The 14,064-nt window shown below is 45.6% G+C and overlaps 1 protein-coding gene across 8 annotated transcripts in view; it reads right to left on the minus strand.

The window, feature by feature from the left end:
• The window catches only part of ETV6 (ETS variant transcription factor 6), a 289,306-nt gene that overhangs the window by 154,883 nt on the left and 120,359 nt on the right, over positions 1 to 14,064 (minus strand). For 7 of the 8 annotated variants that reach the window (XM_086402004.1, XM_086401999.1, XM_086402001.1 and 4 more), the window contains one exon: positions 11,554 to 11,683. In XM_086402004.1, the coding sequence (XP_086258130.1) occupies positions 11,554 to 11,683 (130 nt within the window). The remainder of the gene's footprint in view (positions 1 to 11,553; positions 11,684 to 14,064) is intronic. The other variant, XM_086402002.1, reaches the window with a different exon arrangement.

The raw sequence follows: 14,064 nt of genomic DNA on the forward strand, positions 1-14,064 counted from the left end.
GGTCCTGGGAACCAAGGGAAGATGCAAGTGGCTGAGGCAGCCTTCAGGAGACCTGCAAAGCCCACGAACTGGCTCGGGTTCCCAACCCACAAAAGCATCAACTGATCTCAGCATGGGCAGCGTGGGGAAGCACCCTTTGGCGTCAGGGAGTTGAATTTCCAAATTTCTTTGCAGGAGAACATCCTCACAAAACCATCACAGCCAAAGCCGAAGACAATTTCCTGCGTCATTAAAATACCACCATCTGCACTAAAATGTGATGTTGAGCACATGAAATCAAGTGAATAATCATGAGCATTTTATAGATAATGTGCCACTGCTGATACGCCTTGTATTTCTCTTCTGGAATTAAAGAACAAAAAAAAAGTGGTTAAGCTGGGAAGAACCCAGGGACGTTACATACACAGGGTGAGGAAATGATGACCCTGGGAGGAAGACTGAAGTGTTAAAGACGACCCCACCTACTACTGACCACACTGGGCCAACGCTGGGAGGGCTGACCCCTGTCAAGGGCGTCCACGGCTCTGTGACTCTGCAATAGAGCTTCCTGGAATGCAGGTCATGAGGGTAAAACCCAAGACATCAACAGGCCAGACAACTTTTCTGAAGAAGCGTGTGAGATTAACGAAAAGCATTAGGAAGTGAAATGTTTTCATTCGTAAGCCCATCAACATTTCTACTGTTGAATAATAATCTGTGAGGCAGATTATCACTTTTAAAAAGATGGAAAATTGTGAACAACAGGAACCTCTTTTCACTTCATTTTGTTTTTAACACTCCAGCCTTTATCGACACCTGAAAATAAGTTACAGATACCAGTCTACAAAGAGGCTTGAATTTGAAAGTGTATCTTCTTCTAAGTTCAAAAGATGATTTAGTGTCTGTCTCTGATTTTATTCCTTTGGCATTTCTTGTTGGCAAAAATATATAAGTTTTGCCTAAATTAGAAAAAATAAAATCAACCTGTAAGTCTGCATTTTCTCTTTCTAACCAACAGCTAGAGGGAAATGATTTTCAACAGTTCCTAGTATTTTTATGAAGCAACATGGTGAAGTGAATACAAGCCTGGGTTTTGGAATTAGATCTGGATTCAAATTGTGGCTCCTCCACTTTCTCTGTGTGAACTCTAGCAAGTGATGCACCACTCAGACACAAACCAGACAAACATCTACCATGCAGTATTAGTGATTATTTAAAATAATATACATAAAGTTTCTGGCATTGAGAAAGTGTTCAGTAAGCTGTAGTGACAACGATTTCTCATTCCACACTCTATTGCAACAGATTCCCTAAGGTGGTATCTCATACACAGTCGACCTCAGAACGGCTCCTAGGAAAACCAAAGCGTTTATAAACTGTAAGGTGGGGGGTGATGACAAAAAAAGAAACTGATTTGCAAAGGTAAGCCACTCTTGGAAAACAAATGGGTAAACCCTAACCCTGTTACTTCTAAAGTGGAGCTACAGGGACTTCCCTGGGGTCCAGTGGTTAAGAATCCACCTTCCAATGCAGGGGACACAGGTTCGATCTCTGGTCAGGGAACTAAGATGCCATAGGCCAGGGGGTCACTGAAAAGTCCAAGTGCCACAACTACTGAACCCACGTGCTCCAGAGAGAGCACACAACTAGAGAAGCCCCCGTGACACGATGAAGATCTTGAGTGCCACAACCAAGACCCAACACAGCCAAATAAACAAATGAAATAAAATAAAGTTGCTGCTAAGTCACTTCAGTCATGTCCGACTCTGTGCGACCCCATAGACAGCAGCCCACCAGGCTCCCCCATCCCTGGGATTCTCCAGGCAAGAACGCTGGAGTGGGTTGCCACTTCCTTCTCCAATGCATGAAAGTGAAGTCGCTCAGTCATGTCCGACTCTTAGCGACCCCATGGACTGCAGCCTACCAGGCTCCTCCGTCCATGGGATTTTCTAGGCAAGAGTACTGGAGTGGGGTGCCAAGTAGAGCTACATAATTACCCGATAGCCCTCTAATATTTTTTAAGAGCATGCTGTTCGCCAACACTTACCTAGGTATCTTTTGTTTTAAAAAGTGACTGTTATCTATCCCCTTGCAAACCTTCCCCTTCTTGTTTGAAGTGAACCATTATAGTGAAAGCTCCTACTCCAGCCCAGAGAATCCAGCCCCAGCAGAAACTGATCAAACAACATGTTCTCTGCACAGCCCTGCATGGGTGAGGATTTTCCTCACAGGCATCCTATCTGTACCCACCACATACCCAGAGCTCTTCATCCAGGATCCACACATGTGGTCTGCATTTCTAGGATTGAAATCTTAGTGCCCCATTTGAGGCTACTTCTACGCATGATCTTGAAAGGACTGAAGCTGAGGCTCCAATACTGTGGCCAGCTGATGCAAAGAGCCGACTCATTGGAAAAGATTCTGATGCTGGGGAAGACTGAAGGCAAAAGGAGAAGGGGCGGCAGAGGATGAGATGGTTGGATGGCATCACCAACTCAATGGATTTGAGCAAACGCCAGGATATAGTGAAGGACAGGAAAGTCTGATGTGCTGCAGTCCATAGGGTCGCAAACAGTCAGACACAACTTAGTGACTGAACAACAACTGTTCATGATCTAGAGGAAACAAGGACTAATTTCAGAAGAATGGGGTTCAGTCCAGCTACCCAAGCTGGGAGCAGTAAATATTGGGGTGGGGTGACTAATTATTCTTGGGAATTTACAGTCAGCATGTGGTTAGGGACAGGGATTGCTTAAATCTCTCAAATCCTACCCTATCTTCCTTCAGAAGAGACCAGAAAAATCAGTCCCCTGCCCCCCCCAAAAAAAACACACATGGATGCTTCAGGTTACCGAACCAGAATCCTCTGATGCTAACAAGTGAAATCAGCAACACTCAATGGTCCTTGGTAACACTGACCTCTGGAAATACATAAAGATAAACCACACAAAGTCATGTCAGAAACTCCAAGCGGGGGCTTACCTAGTGGCTCAGTAGTCAAGAATCTGCCTGCCAATGCAGGAGACACAGATTTGATCCCTGGTGCGAGAAGATACTGAAGCCTGTGCCCCTAGAGCCCATGCTCTGCAACAAGAGAAGCCACCGCGATGAGAAGCCCGTACACCACAACAAAAACCCAGCACAGCCAAAAACAAAGAAAGAAAGAAACTCCAAGAGTCTGAGCTACTGTGAACTCAGGCATGAAGCAAATGGGGGAAAAAAAATACCTGTTACTTGATGATGGAAACTTGCTCACATTTGTACAGACTTGGCCCAATCAATATGCTTTGTGATAACATAGAGGAGGTGGGGAGGAACCTAGGCCGAGCACATCTGAGCCAACGTGACGTTGAATCTTTATCAGACCAGCCGGCAAGTGTTAGGTAGACAGACGTGAGGATGATGGACAGGGAGCCGTCAATCTGCAGAACCCCCGAAAACACCAAGAGAAAGATCACAGTGGTACCGATAGTGGGGAAGATCCAAGGGGAGATGGGAGAAGGGACACAGAAGAAATGGAAATAACATTTCTTACTTCCTGTTGTTCAAGTCTATTCATAGAACAGACTGGTTCCCATCGGCTCTGCTTTTTAGATGGCTCTCTAGCTTAATCTGTCATAAGCATTCAACACTGGGTGTAGAATGGAGCCAGGTATCTCTCTATCTCTCTCATGGTAAATAACCCACAGCACCAGGTAAGGACAACCCACAGCCAGAGGCTTCTGATGTTTACTTCAAAATTTCAAGGAAAGTGAGAGCCTTTCCCCCATTCCTTGCAAGACCAGAGCCACTGTGTTGGAGCGTTTGCCAGAGGAACTGCCTTAAATGCACACGGAGCACACGGCATGAAATGCGAAGCGAAAGAAAAGGTCAATAGACCTCTGGTTATATATTTTTTTCTTTTTAAAAAAAAAAGACATCTATAAATAGCTGCATTTATTGAAGTTGCTTCCTTATCAGGAAGCATGGAGCTAGGAATTAATGTCTGCCTGCATCGGAAATTCTTGCAGACAGCAAACCCAAAAAGGAAATTTCCCTTCCAAAAGCATCCTGGCTGTTCTGTTGTGGCCTGTTTTTTCTCTTCGAGCTCTTTGAAGTAGCTACCCAGGACCCCACGAGGCTGGAAAAGCAGAGAGCCTTCAAGCATTTGAAACTAGAAAATAAAGGCCCCCAAAGAAGGCTTGCGGGAAACACAACAGAAAATGCTGGTGGCTGGCCATCGTTGTTAGAAGTCACGACTGCTTTGTCGAGATACTGAGAAGAAAATCCTTCTCTGTGTCCTTGCCTCAACTCTGCCAGTGACGTCATAGCACACCACAGGCATCTGGGGAGCCCTGACATTTGGCTGAGGACAGGGAGGATCTGCTGGGTCTGGGGAGGAGAGTGGGGACGGTTGAAGAAAAAGATGACAGATCCAGGCAAGGAAAGAAAGTAGTTTCAGACAGAAGTACACTTGCGGTGTGGGAATGGTCAAGGCCCTGGGGTGGAGTGCCCCAGGGCAGGACCAAGTTCCCAGGAATCACCGAGTTAGAAAATAGACCTCATTTCCATTGTGACTTCAGGAAATAGCCTCAGAACATGCAGGCAGAACCCCAGGCCCTTTCTTTAATGAAGCAAGCAAGCACATCCATGCTCCTCTCCGCCCTTGAAAGGGAGGATGCCCCTCCTAAACAGGCGATTCACTAGCTGTGAAAACTGAAATAGAGCTCTCAGTGAGTTTGTGGTCACTGTTCGCCAGGCACTGTGCTAGGTGCTACACGCAAACTACCTCTGATACGTATAGGAAACACTCATCAACTCTATTTCAATAAAAAAAATTTTTTTAAACCCTTGAAAAACAAAAGTTGCTAAGAGAGCAGATCTTAAAAGTTCTCATCACAAGAGAAACTACATGTAGTAACAGATCTTAACTAGATTTATTATGGGCTTCACTGGTGGCTCAGTGGTAAAGAGTGTCTGCAATGCAGGAGACCTAGATTCGATTCCTGGGTTAGGAAGATCCCCTGGAGGAGGGCATGGCAACCCACTCCAGTACTCTTGCCTGGAGAATCCCATGGACACAGGAGCCTGATGGGTTACAGTCCATGGGGTCACAAAGAGTCAGATATGACTGAGCAATTAACACTTTCCCTTTTCAGATTATTATGATCACTTCACAATATATACATATATTGAATTACTGTACATCTGAAATTAATATATTTCAAAAAATTTTCTGGATTTTGATAATCATACTGTGATTATGTAAGAGAATACCCTTGTTCTTAGAAAAATACACAGAAGTATTTAGGGATAAAGATTTAAAAAGAAACCCTCATCAGTAGGTGTGTTATGCAATTTGAGTCTTGGAGAGGGGAACTCATCTAACAGAGGCAGCCCTGGGAGGCCAGTCTCTTGCATTTGTCCCAGCCCAAGTCTTTTCTATTGCTGTGCTTTTTCACTTGGAAACTCAGAAAGAGCAGTGAGCCCTGATCCCAAGAGGTAACTCCTGATGAAATGCCAGGAAAGTTGTGGACTCGGGTGAGTCCTCTGTGGCTAGCGCTGTTCTTCTAGTGGCAAGAGAGATACTGGTCTTTAACCTCAGCTCACAGGACAGTAAAGAGGGAGGAGCAGGAGAAACGGGTGAGAAAAACCAAAATGATTATCCATCAGGACAGGCGCCTGTTCCTGCCAGAAGCCAGCCTGCTGGAGGATCAGCACCAATGAACGGGCTAGTGCATTCCTAGAGCCCTTGCTGCCCCAAGTCCCCGCACCCACAGCCGCCCAGACACCAAAGGTCAGCATTGCCTCTGCTTTCAAGTCTGTGACACTCTGTCATCATGTTTTCTCCCCAAAAGGCTAAGTGGTGACTTTGGGAACAGAAATCACATCAGATTCTTCAGGCGCCGTATTCAGTAAAACTATCTGAGCCCTGGTAATCTAATCAATAAAACAGGATTAATAACACCTAGGAGGGCTGCATGATTAAACAAACACGTTTTGTTACTTACAATAGTGTAAACGCTAACTATGATTATACTTAATTCCCATTTTTTGTCTCTTCTCTGGGACAGGGAAGAGCTTGAAAGTATATAAAATTGTTGGTTGCTCCACTCAGTAACTAAGAGAGACACAGCATCTCCTTTCACTCCCTGGCTGTAACCGGGTGCTGCATGTCACATGACTCTCTGACACTCCAACACTCTGCTGAGAGTGCAAAATCGCCAAAGAGGGTGAGCAACCAGAGAACGTTTCCATAGGAAGGCATTAAATTAAATTATTAAACACACGCAAGTAGGAGCCGTAATGTAAGATTTCTGGAAGATTCACAAGCATAGGAAGGAGAGAGCTAAGGGACTATTTCTGGTGTTCTGACGCTAGAAAACTCTGAGTGGCTATTACGGCTATTTATTAACCTGCAACATCATACACCATAACCCGATTCAATGTGATGAATGAGCCCTGGGTTCTGATTTTTAAATATCAACCACAGGAATTTTACAAGAACAAATTGGCACCACGGAAGGCAGAGACTCTAGGCAGATGGCATCATCTCAGCCTGTGATTAGAGGTGATCATGTCAACTAAATGCAAGATGGTTATGTGAAAAGGAATTTAATAAAGTAAAGGCATTTAGTGATTTCAATTCTGCCCCATAGATCTGAAATATATGCTTTGTGACCACTTAGGTGGCCCTGGACATCGTGATTTGAGGCTGATATGTCACAGGGCTGGCATCAGCCCATAAGGTATCTCTGCTGTCCTCCTTGCCACCCACCACCCATGAATTTAGGAAAAAAAAGTGACCCCTGGGCAGACAAACTAGAAAGAATCTCTCCTTCACACCGTGAAGGTCCAATGAGGCCCTTCACTGCTCAGAGAATCAAAACTGGCCTTGTCCAGCCACTCTCGGGGGCACCACAGTCCTATGAGTTTTTCAAGGTATCATGAAAGGTTTGGGGACTTCCCAGGTGGTACTAATGGTAAAGAATCCGCCTGCAATGCAGGAGATGTTAGAGACTTGGGTTGAGTCCCTGGGTTGGAAAGATCCCCTGGAGAAGGAAATGGCAACCCATTCTAATATTCTTGCCTGGAGAATTTCATGGACAGAGGAGCCTGGCAGTTTACTGTCCATGGGGCTGCAAAGAGTTGGACATGACTGAAGGGACTTAGCACAGACGCATGAAAGGATTATGTCCCCTTTAAAGAATGGAACTTTTCGTTTTCGTCTACCTGCTGTAATTGTCACACTTCAGCTCCTCTAGCCTCAAGCTTAAAAAAAAAAATTTTTTTTAATACCTTAGACGGAAGGAAGGGGAAAAAAATATCTTTCTGTCTTTTCAATAAACATACTTGTGTTTGCTTCCTGGTGCAGCAGGGAAGTTCCAAGAAGCTGCTGGAGGACTCCTGCAAGGGAGTGGGGAGTGGGGGTCAGGAGGCCAGACGAGGAGGCCAGACAAGGACGGCAGGCAAGCCCTTTTCCTCTGGGCTCCCCTCCTCTCCTGGGCCCAAACTGCCCTGCCTGCCCCTATCAAGTTCTCTAGAATCACTATTTAACAGGTTGCCCTATTTATCACTGTCTGTTTTTTTTTTTTTTTTTTTTAATCACAGGCAAGTAAGAGGAAAAGGCATTACTTTCTACTTCTTAACAGCTTCCTAATTTGTCACACTGTGTCTTCCATTTGGCCCTGTGTTTGCAGAACAAAATGGTGAGAAACCCACCATACAAGAACCTTACAAGAATATTACTATCCTCGCCTTCCCTTTTAACCAGGAAAGGCTAGATATCGATTTCAGAAAGGAGGAAACGGAAGGGTTAAAAGAGAGAGAGGATTTATCTGGAGATCAATGAGGATAAAGGGGAGAAAAGAAGCCACTGGAGGCATACCAAGCTGGTGAGTGTCTCTTTAAAACAAGCAGCTAAAAAAGCTTTCGAACTAGCAATACCATAAATGTCCCGCTGCTGTCTTGGCTCTCGGATTCTTCCCCGTACTTTCCATGAGCATTCCACTGGGAATTGTCTGGAATCCCAGATTTGAACAGCAATAACCAAATTCCCTTGTCAGAAGATTTATTTTCTTTTCAGCTTGGAAACCCAGCTGGGAGGCATCCTCAAGTGTACAGCCCAGCCGCAACCAACCTAGAGGCTTCAGGAGATGTTTCTCAAACAGCACAACGGGCAGCTGAGTTTTGGAACTTGCGAGAGAGGCGGGCAGCTCAGCCTCTCGTGGAAAGTCCCAGCTGAGGACAGATGGCAAGAGCCTGGGAACTGGAGGATTCGTTCCAGATGTGGGAACCAGTGGTGTTACGAGATGGCCAATGCAGATGCCAAGGAGGGCCCTAACGTCAGGCTGCCCAGAGAGTAGCACTCAGACAAAACTATCACCATGAAACCTAAATCCATCACCTAACGACTGACTATGTTTTAAGGCCAGCAGTGCCCTGCTACAGTTCTTTATTGGATAATTCTTTACGTGGGTATCCATCCAACCATCCATCTACTCATCCATCCATTATCCAAGCAAGAAATGCAAACTATTCGACAACTGATCCACCAGTTAGAACAGATTCCAGCCAGAAACCAGCCCTCTGGCCACATCAGTGAATACTGGCTAAGTGTCAACCCTGAACTCATCCATCCATCCAAAAGGTACATAGTAAATATACTTACATCGTGGCAGGATAGATAAGAGCCCAGGTGGCGCAGTGGTAAAGAATCTGCCTGTCAATGCAAGAGACTTGGGAGACGTGGGTTCAATTCCTGGGTTGGGAAGATCCCCTGGAGAAGGAAATGGCAACACACTCCAGTATTCTTGCCTGGAGAATCCCATGGACAGAGGAGCCTGGCCAGCTATGGCCCATGGTTTCCAGAAGAGTTGGACATGACTGAGCACACACACAGACACACAGGCTCTGCAGTCAGACAGAACTGAGTTTGAACCCTGACTCTCTCGCTGACTGGGTGACCTTGTTAGTTTGCTCACATTCTCTTAAACCCTAAATTCCTTATGTGTGACATGGATATACAAAAAATATCTACAAGTATTGCTGGGAGAATAAATAAAATAATTTCCATCAAGGTCTTCACACACTGCCTGCTACAGAGTCATCCCAATAAATAAATATTAGCTATGATGCATATGTGCTAGGCACATGGCAGGGCCTGGCCAAACAGTGGTGAACAGCACAGCTGTGACTCAATGAGGAAACTGTCTACTCAAGAAAAAACATTAAAATGTCTGTATGGAAGAAACAGATCCAAGTAGGGAAAATGATGTCTTAGGTGAGGTCATAATATTTTCAAGGTAAGAGGGCTGTTAAACATTCTCCTGCCCAATTGCCATCTTGCATGGTAGGAAAACTGAGTGTTATGACGACTGACTCACAGTCAAACAGCTTGTCTAACAGCAGAACTAGTTAAGGATTAAGATCTGAGCGCCGGTTCATTGTTTGTTAGTGCATTTTATCATGATAACTTTTTATGGAGTGGCAGCGCTAGGGTAAAAGAGCCTCCATATGTGAAAGTCATCCAGCGGCAAACCAAGAGTTAGGGCTTTCTTGGGATGCGGGGCGGGGTTGGGGGGGCAGTGAATGTGTCATAGTACAGAATTCAAAAGCCATGAAAGAAACCTCAGCCTATTTGGAACAGGAGTTTATTATTTCCTTTTCTATCTTTATGGAGACTCCAAGCTCCACAAGGGCAAGGAGTTGGGTCTACTCTATTTACTTCAAAGTGCCTGGCATAGTGCAGGTAATCAGTACCTGCTTGTGGAATGAATAAATGAATAAGATTAGTAGCAGGCATGCTTTGTCTGAATGGCCTGAGTCTGTTCTATCCTGAAGTGAATGTCCTAATCACAGAGCAGCTTCTGGAGAAAAGAAGGCTCACATCTGGCTGTGGTCTCTTTCCTAGTCTGTTTGCTCACAACACTCACTGGTACCACAACGCTCCAGTATACTGCAGACGACCGTGCCCACAGTCATGACCCTGACACCTTCACAGTCCTAATCTCTTTAAAGTTCATTGTGGAGAAGATGGTAGACTGAGGCTGGAAGGTGCTGACCACAGTATACCAGATTTGTAAACATTGATAGACATGGCAGGCTGGCTGAAGGAGGTGAAGGATGCTCCAAAACCCCTTGAAGTTTACAGCTACCATCCTCACTGTGAAAGAGAAGGGATATGCCAGTAACACCCCCCAGTACCTCCTAGCATCACAGTCATCAGATCTGCTGAGTAGACACAGACAGAGGACACAGAAGCCTGCATCTTCTCTTCTCGCTCCCCACTCTTAGTAGGCAGCCTTGGGCTTTCTCAGGAGGGATAAGCCATGAAGAGCAGAATAACCCAGGGAGCACGACTGTGGCAGAAAGAGACAGCAGGTACAACCAGACAACCATTCAAGTCATGAGAAATCAAGTAGGGAAGGGCCAAGGTGACTCCCTCCCCCTGCCGAGTCCTCCATAACCTGAAGCTGTGTTCCGAGGGTAACAGTCAAGCCAGAGCACCCAGCATTTTCTTGGACACTGCAGCCAGGGTGGAAATCAAGTGATCCATTCTCCCCAGCCACACCCAGCACCCTGGATCATCGGGGCTGAGTGGCAGCTCAGAAGAGAGACAAAAAAGAAAGGGACAGGTGTCAGGTGCTTTGGAGCCTGGCCCCAGCAGCCCAAGTGTGGGGCCCCTGATGCCCTGCCCAGCTGCAGCTGAGGATTCAGGCAGGGGAAGTGGAAGAGGAAGAGGCAGAGGAAACTCAGAAGAGAAAGGTAGAACCATTACAAAATAATGGGAGCTGTCAGGTGGCTCACCGGTAAAGAATCTGCCTGCCAATGCAAGAGATGCAGGTCCCATCCCTGGGTCCGGAAGATCCCTCGGAGAAGGGAATGGCAACCCACTTCAGTATCCTTGCCTGGAGAATCCCATGAACAGAGGAACCTGGAGAGCTACAGTCCATGGGTTTGCAATGAATGGGACATGACTGAGCAACTGAGTACCCACAATGGGAGCCGTAGAGGCAATGAAGGTACAAGAGAGGCGGAGAAGACAGGTGGGGAGGGAGAAAGGCCCTGTGTTGGCATAAGAGGAAAGAACAGAGTGACGACCATGGAAGAGGAGGGGACAGCCCTGCAAAGAAAGTTCAATCCAAGTACCCAGCAAAAAGCAGAGGGGGAGGGAGACTGGCACAGAAGCCCTGCAAAATTTTGGGGCAATGAAGACACAGAAGGGGAGGAAGTGTGAACTTTAGGAAGACAGACTCTCCCCCAGAGTTCACCTTGCCTCTTGGGAGATTCAGTGGAACCTGTAGTGCCCCTGTCATAGTCAGAGGTGAAATCAATGCACAGAGAAACAACGGAACACCCAGGAATCTCGGAATCTCACAGTTTTCAAAGCCATTTTGGGGGATGGGGCGGCGGGAGGTGAATGATGCCAAAAGAGTTTCTGGAAACTGTAGGAAAACCATCTCAGAGCGTGCCCCCTGCCCAGGCTTGCAGCCCTACCTCCCTCAGCCCATGCGGTTGACCCTTCTGTTTGACAGTCTGTCCGTCCACCCATTCCATCCATCCCCCATCCATCCAGGACTCAGGAACACTCACGCAGGTGCGCGGGCAGGCGGATCGAGTCTTCCTCCATCCTGAGCGCTCTGGGCACTGGCACATGAAGCGGCGTCGAGGAAGCGTAGCTGGGCACCGGGCTCTCGGGGGGTGTGTATGAAATTCGTTCCTGCTGTTAAAAAGAAGGGCAGAGAGAGGGGAAGGGGAGAAAAGACAATGAAAGCCTGGAACTGAGGGGTGACAGCCGCGAGGGGGTGGGTGGGGGCGTCTGGGTGCAGGTCACCGCTCAGAGGAGACCCCTCTCTGTGCAGTTGTCCTTTCAGATCGCCAGCACTCGGGATTTATAACAAAATGCTGAAAAGCTTTAAGATAGGGCTTTTCCCGTGCACTGGGGTCAATAGGTGTTCATTTTTTTTTTTTCTTCTTTGTATTAGTGGTTTGTTCCAGTAAAGAGGGGAGGCAAGATGAAGGGGATGAAACAATATATCCCAAGAGAATGTCATTAAAGACTCCTCTCTCAAAAATTACTCTTCCCGGTCACATAATTTATGTTACCAATACATTAAAAACCATTTTTCTCTTCTCTGGCAATATCCCCAGCTTCTGATCAAAGTAGGATTCCATACTTATATCCAATGAGAGGTGAGCCCAAAGTGATAGCTTATAAGTTTGAGGTTTCAGTTAATAAATCTACAAGCAATATTTGTCTATCACCTACCTATCCCATTATACAACCATCACCACCAAAAACCTCCAGGGTTTCACTTTTTCCTTCATAGCTGCGAATTATCTGCCACATCAACCAGTTATCTCTTTGCTCCCCTCGTGCTCCATCTTAGAATCAATATTCCCTTTCCTTCTGAAGCATTTCAAGAGCTCATTCAAAGAATCCTCTGCATTTAAGGAAGTTCGGTTTAATTGAAGGTACTTACTCAACGGACAAGGAAAGGGGGAGGGGAAAGTCAGCACCTCCCCTGTTTAAATTCAAAAGGACAGTGTTTGTTACATTGATTAAAACAATGCGATGGGCTGGGAGGGATTAGTTTAAAGTTAAAATGTGGCAAATAATGGCAAGAAACTAACTATGCTGTTCACTGGGGAGAGTAGTGCAATTTGCATCTTAGATCTGTGTACCAACTGATTTCACTTGCAGTCCATACATAAACACAACTTCCGTTAGTTTCTGTGGTTTAACTGGGCAAAGTAAAGTGGGACACACACAGTCCAAAAATAAGTTGGGGGTGGGGATAGGGGAGATCGGCAAGATGCCATTGTGAAAACAAAAATCAAGAGCAAAAGAAAAATTACGGATTAAAATAAAGCCAAGGGGGTGTTTAGGTTTTACAAAGCATTCTCTAACACTTTATACTCCATTAAATATGCAAAGGGAAGCGGGGGGTCCCCCAGCCCTGTAACCAAATTAAAGCTTCTCTTCTCATAACCTGGAAAGTTAGGCGGTTGTGGTAGGAAGTTTCGATTTTAAATGAATATATACATATTTTTGTAATTTCCGAATGGAATTGCTATACCTTCCCCAAGGCATCCTTAACTGGCAACTAGGGCCTTTGGAATATTTCTGCTTAAACACACATCCTAAAGTTTCCTGGTGAATTTCTTAATTCAGGGAAGACACATACACCCTAGATTTCATTTCTAGATTGACTGAGGTGTCCTGTGAAAGGTCACCCAGGGGCAAAACCTTCAACTTCACTTTTCTTGAACTTTACCAAACATCACACATATTCTGAGCAACTCTAACTTAGGGATAAGTTATATTTTCGGTGTTTGGTTTGGGGTTTTTGAGGTGAAAAAGGCAAAGACATAAACACACATATGGGAAACATATGAAATCTGTTGAGGGGTTTTTCAAGGTGAGATAGGTTTTTAAAATATTTTAAGTGGAGTCTGTTTTTTCTAGTTGAACAAATTCTTCATACACTTCAACCCTTGAATAACCCCTCACCCCACCCCAGTCCCAACATACGCCTTGATATCTTATCTACCGTTACTTTATTCCCAGAAATAGCTTTCTGTTTTGTTAGGGTTTTTGCAGAAGTGAAACTGTTGATGAAGAAAACCCTGTGCAACCAGAGACCTTTCAAATGGCAAGGCATGAGTACGAGAAGAAAAAAAGATGTCATTTCGTAAGACGGTGACTTTCTCTGGAAGACAAGATTCTATAACTAGTCTTCGTGAGTGAGAAGCCACCTCAGTCCCCTTACCATCTCCATCTAGGATGATGAGGAGGGAGAAACCCAGCTCTCCAAGCAGATTCTACATTATTTCTTGGGAAAATGTATCACCAGCCTGCTGAGAAAAAGAGTCAAGCCAGGTATCACCTTTAAAATGTATATATTCTGACTTGGTAAATTATCATGTTGTACCTTCTTTGGGGGCTTCCCTGGTGGCTCAGTGGTAAAGAATTCACCTGCAGTGCAGGAGACCTGTGTTCGATCCCTAGGTTGAGAAGATCCCCTAGAGAAGGGAATGGCAACCCACTCCAGTATTCTTGCCTGGAGAATACCACGGACAGAGGAGCATAGCAGGCTACAG

The sequence above is a fragment of the Bos grunniens genome, chromosome 5 (assembly GCF_055505025.1).
Source record: "Bos grunniens cultivar Pamir isolate PY7600 chromosome 5, Bosgru_T2T1.0, whole genome shotgun sequence".
Lineage (NCBI taxonomy): Eukaryota > Metazoa > Chordata > Mammalia > Artiodactyla > Bovidae > Bos > Bos grunniens.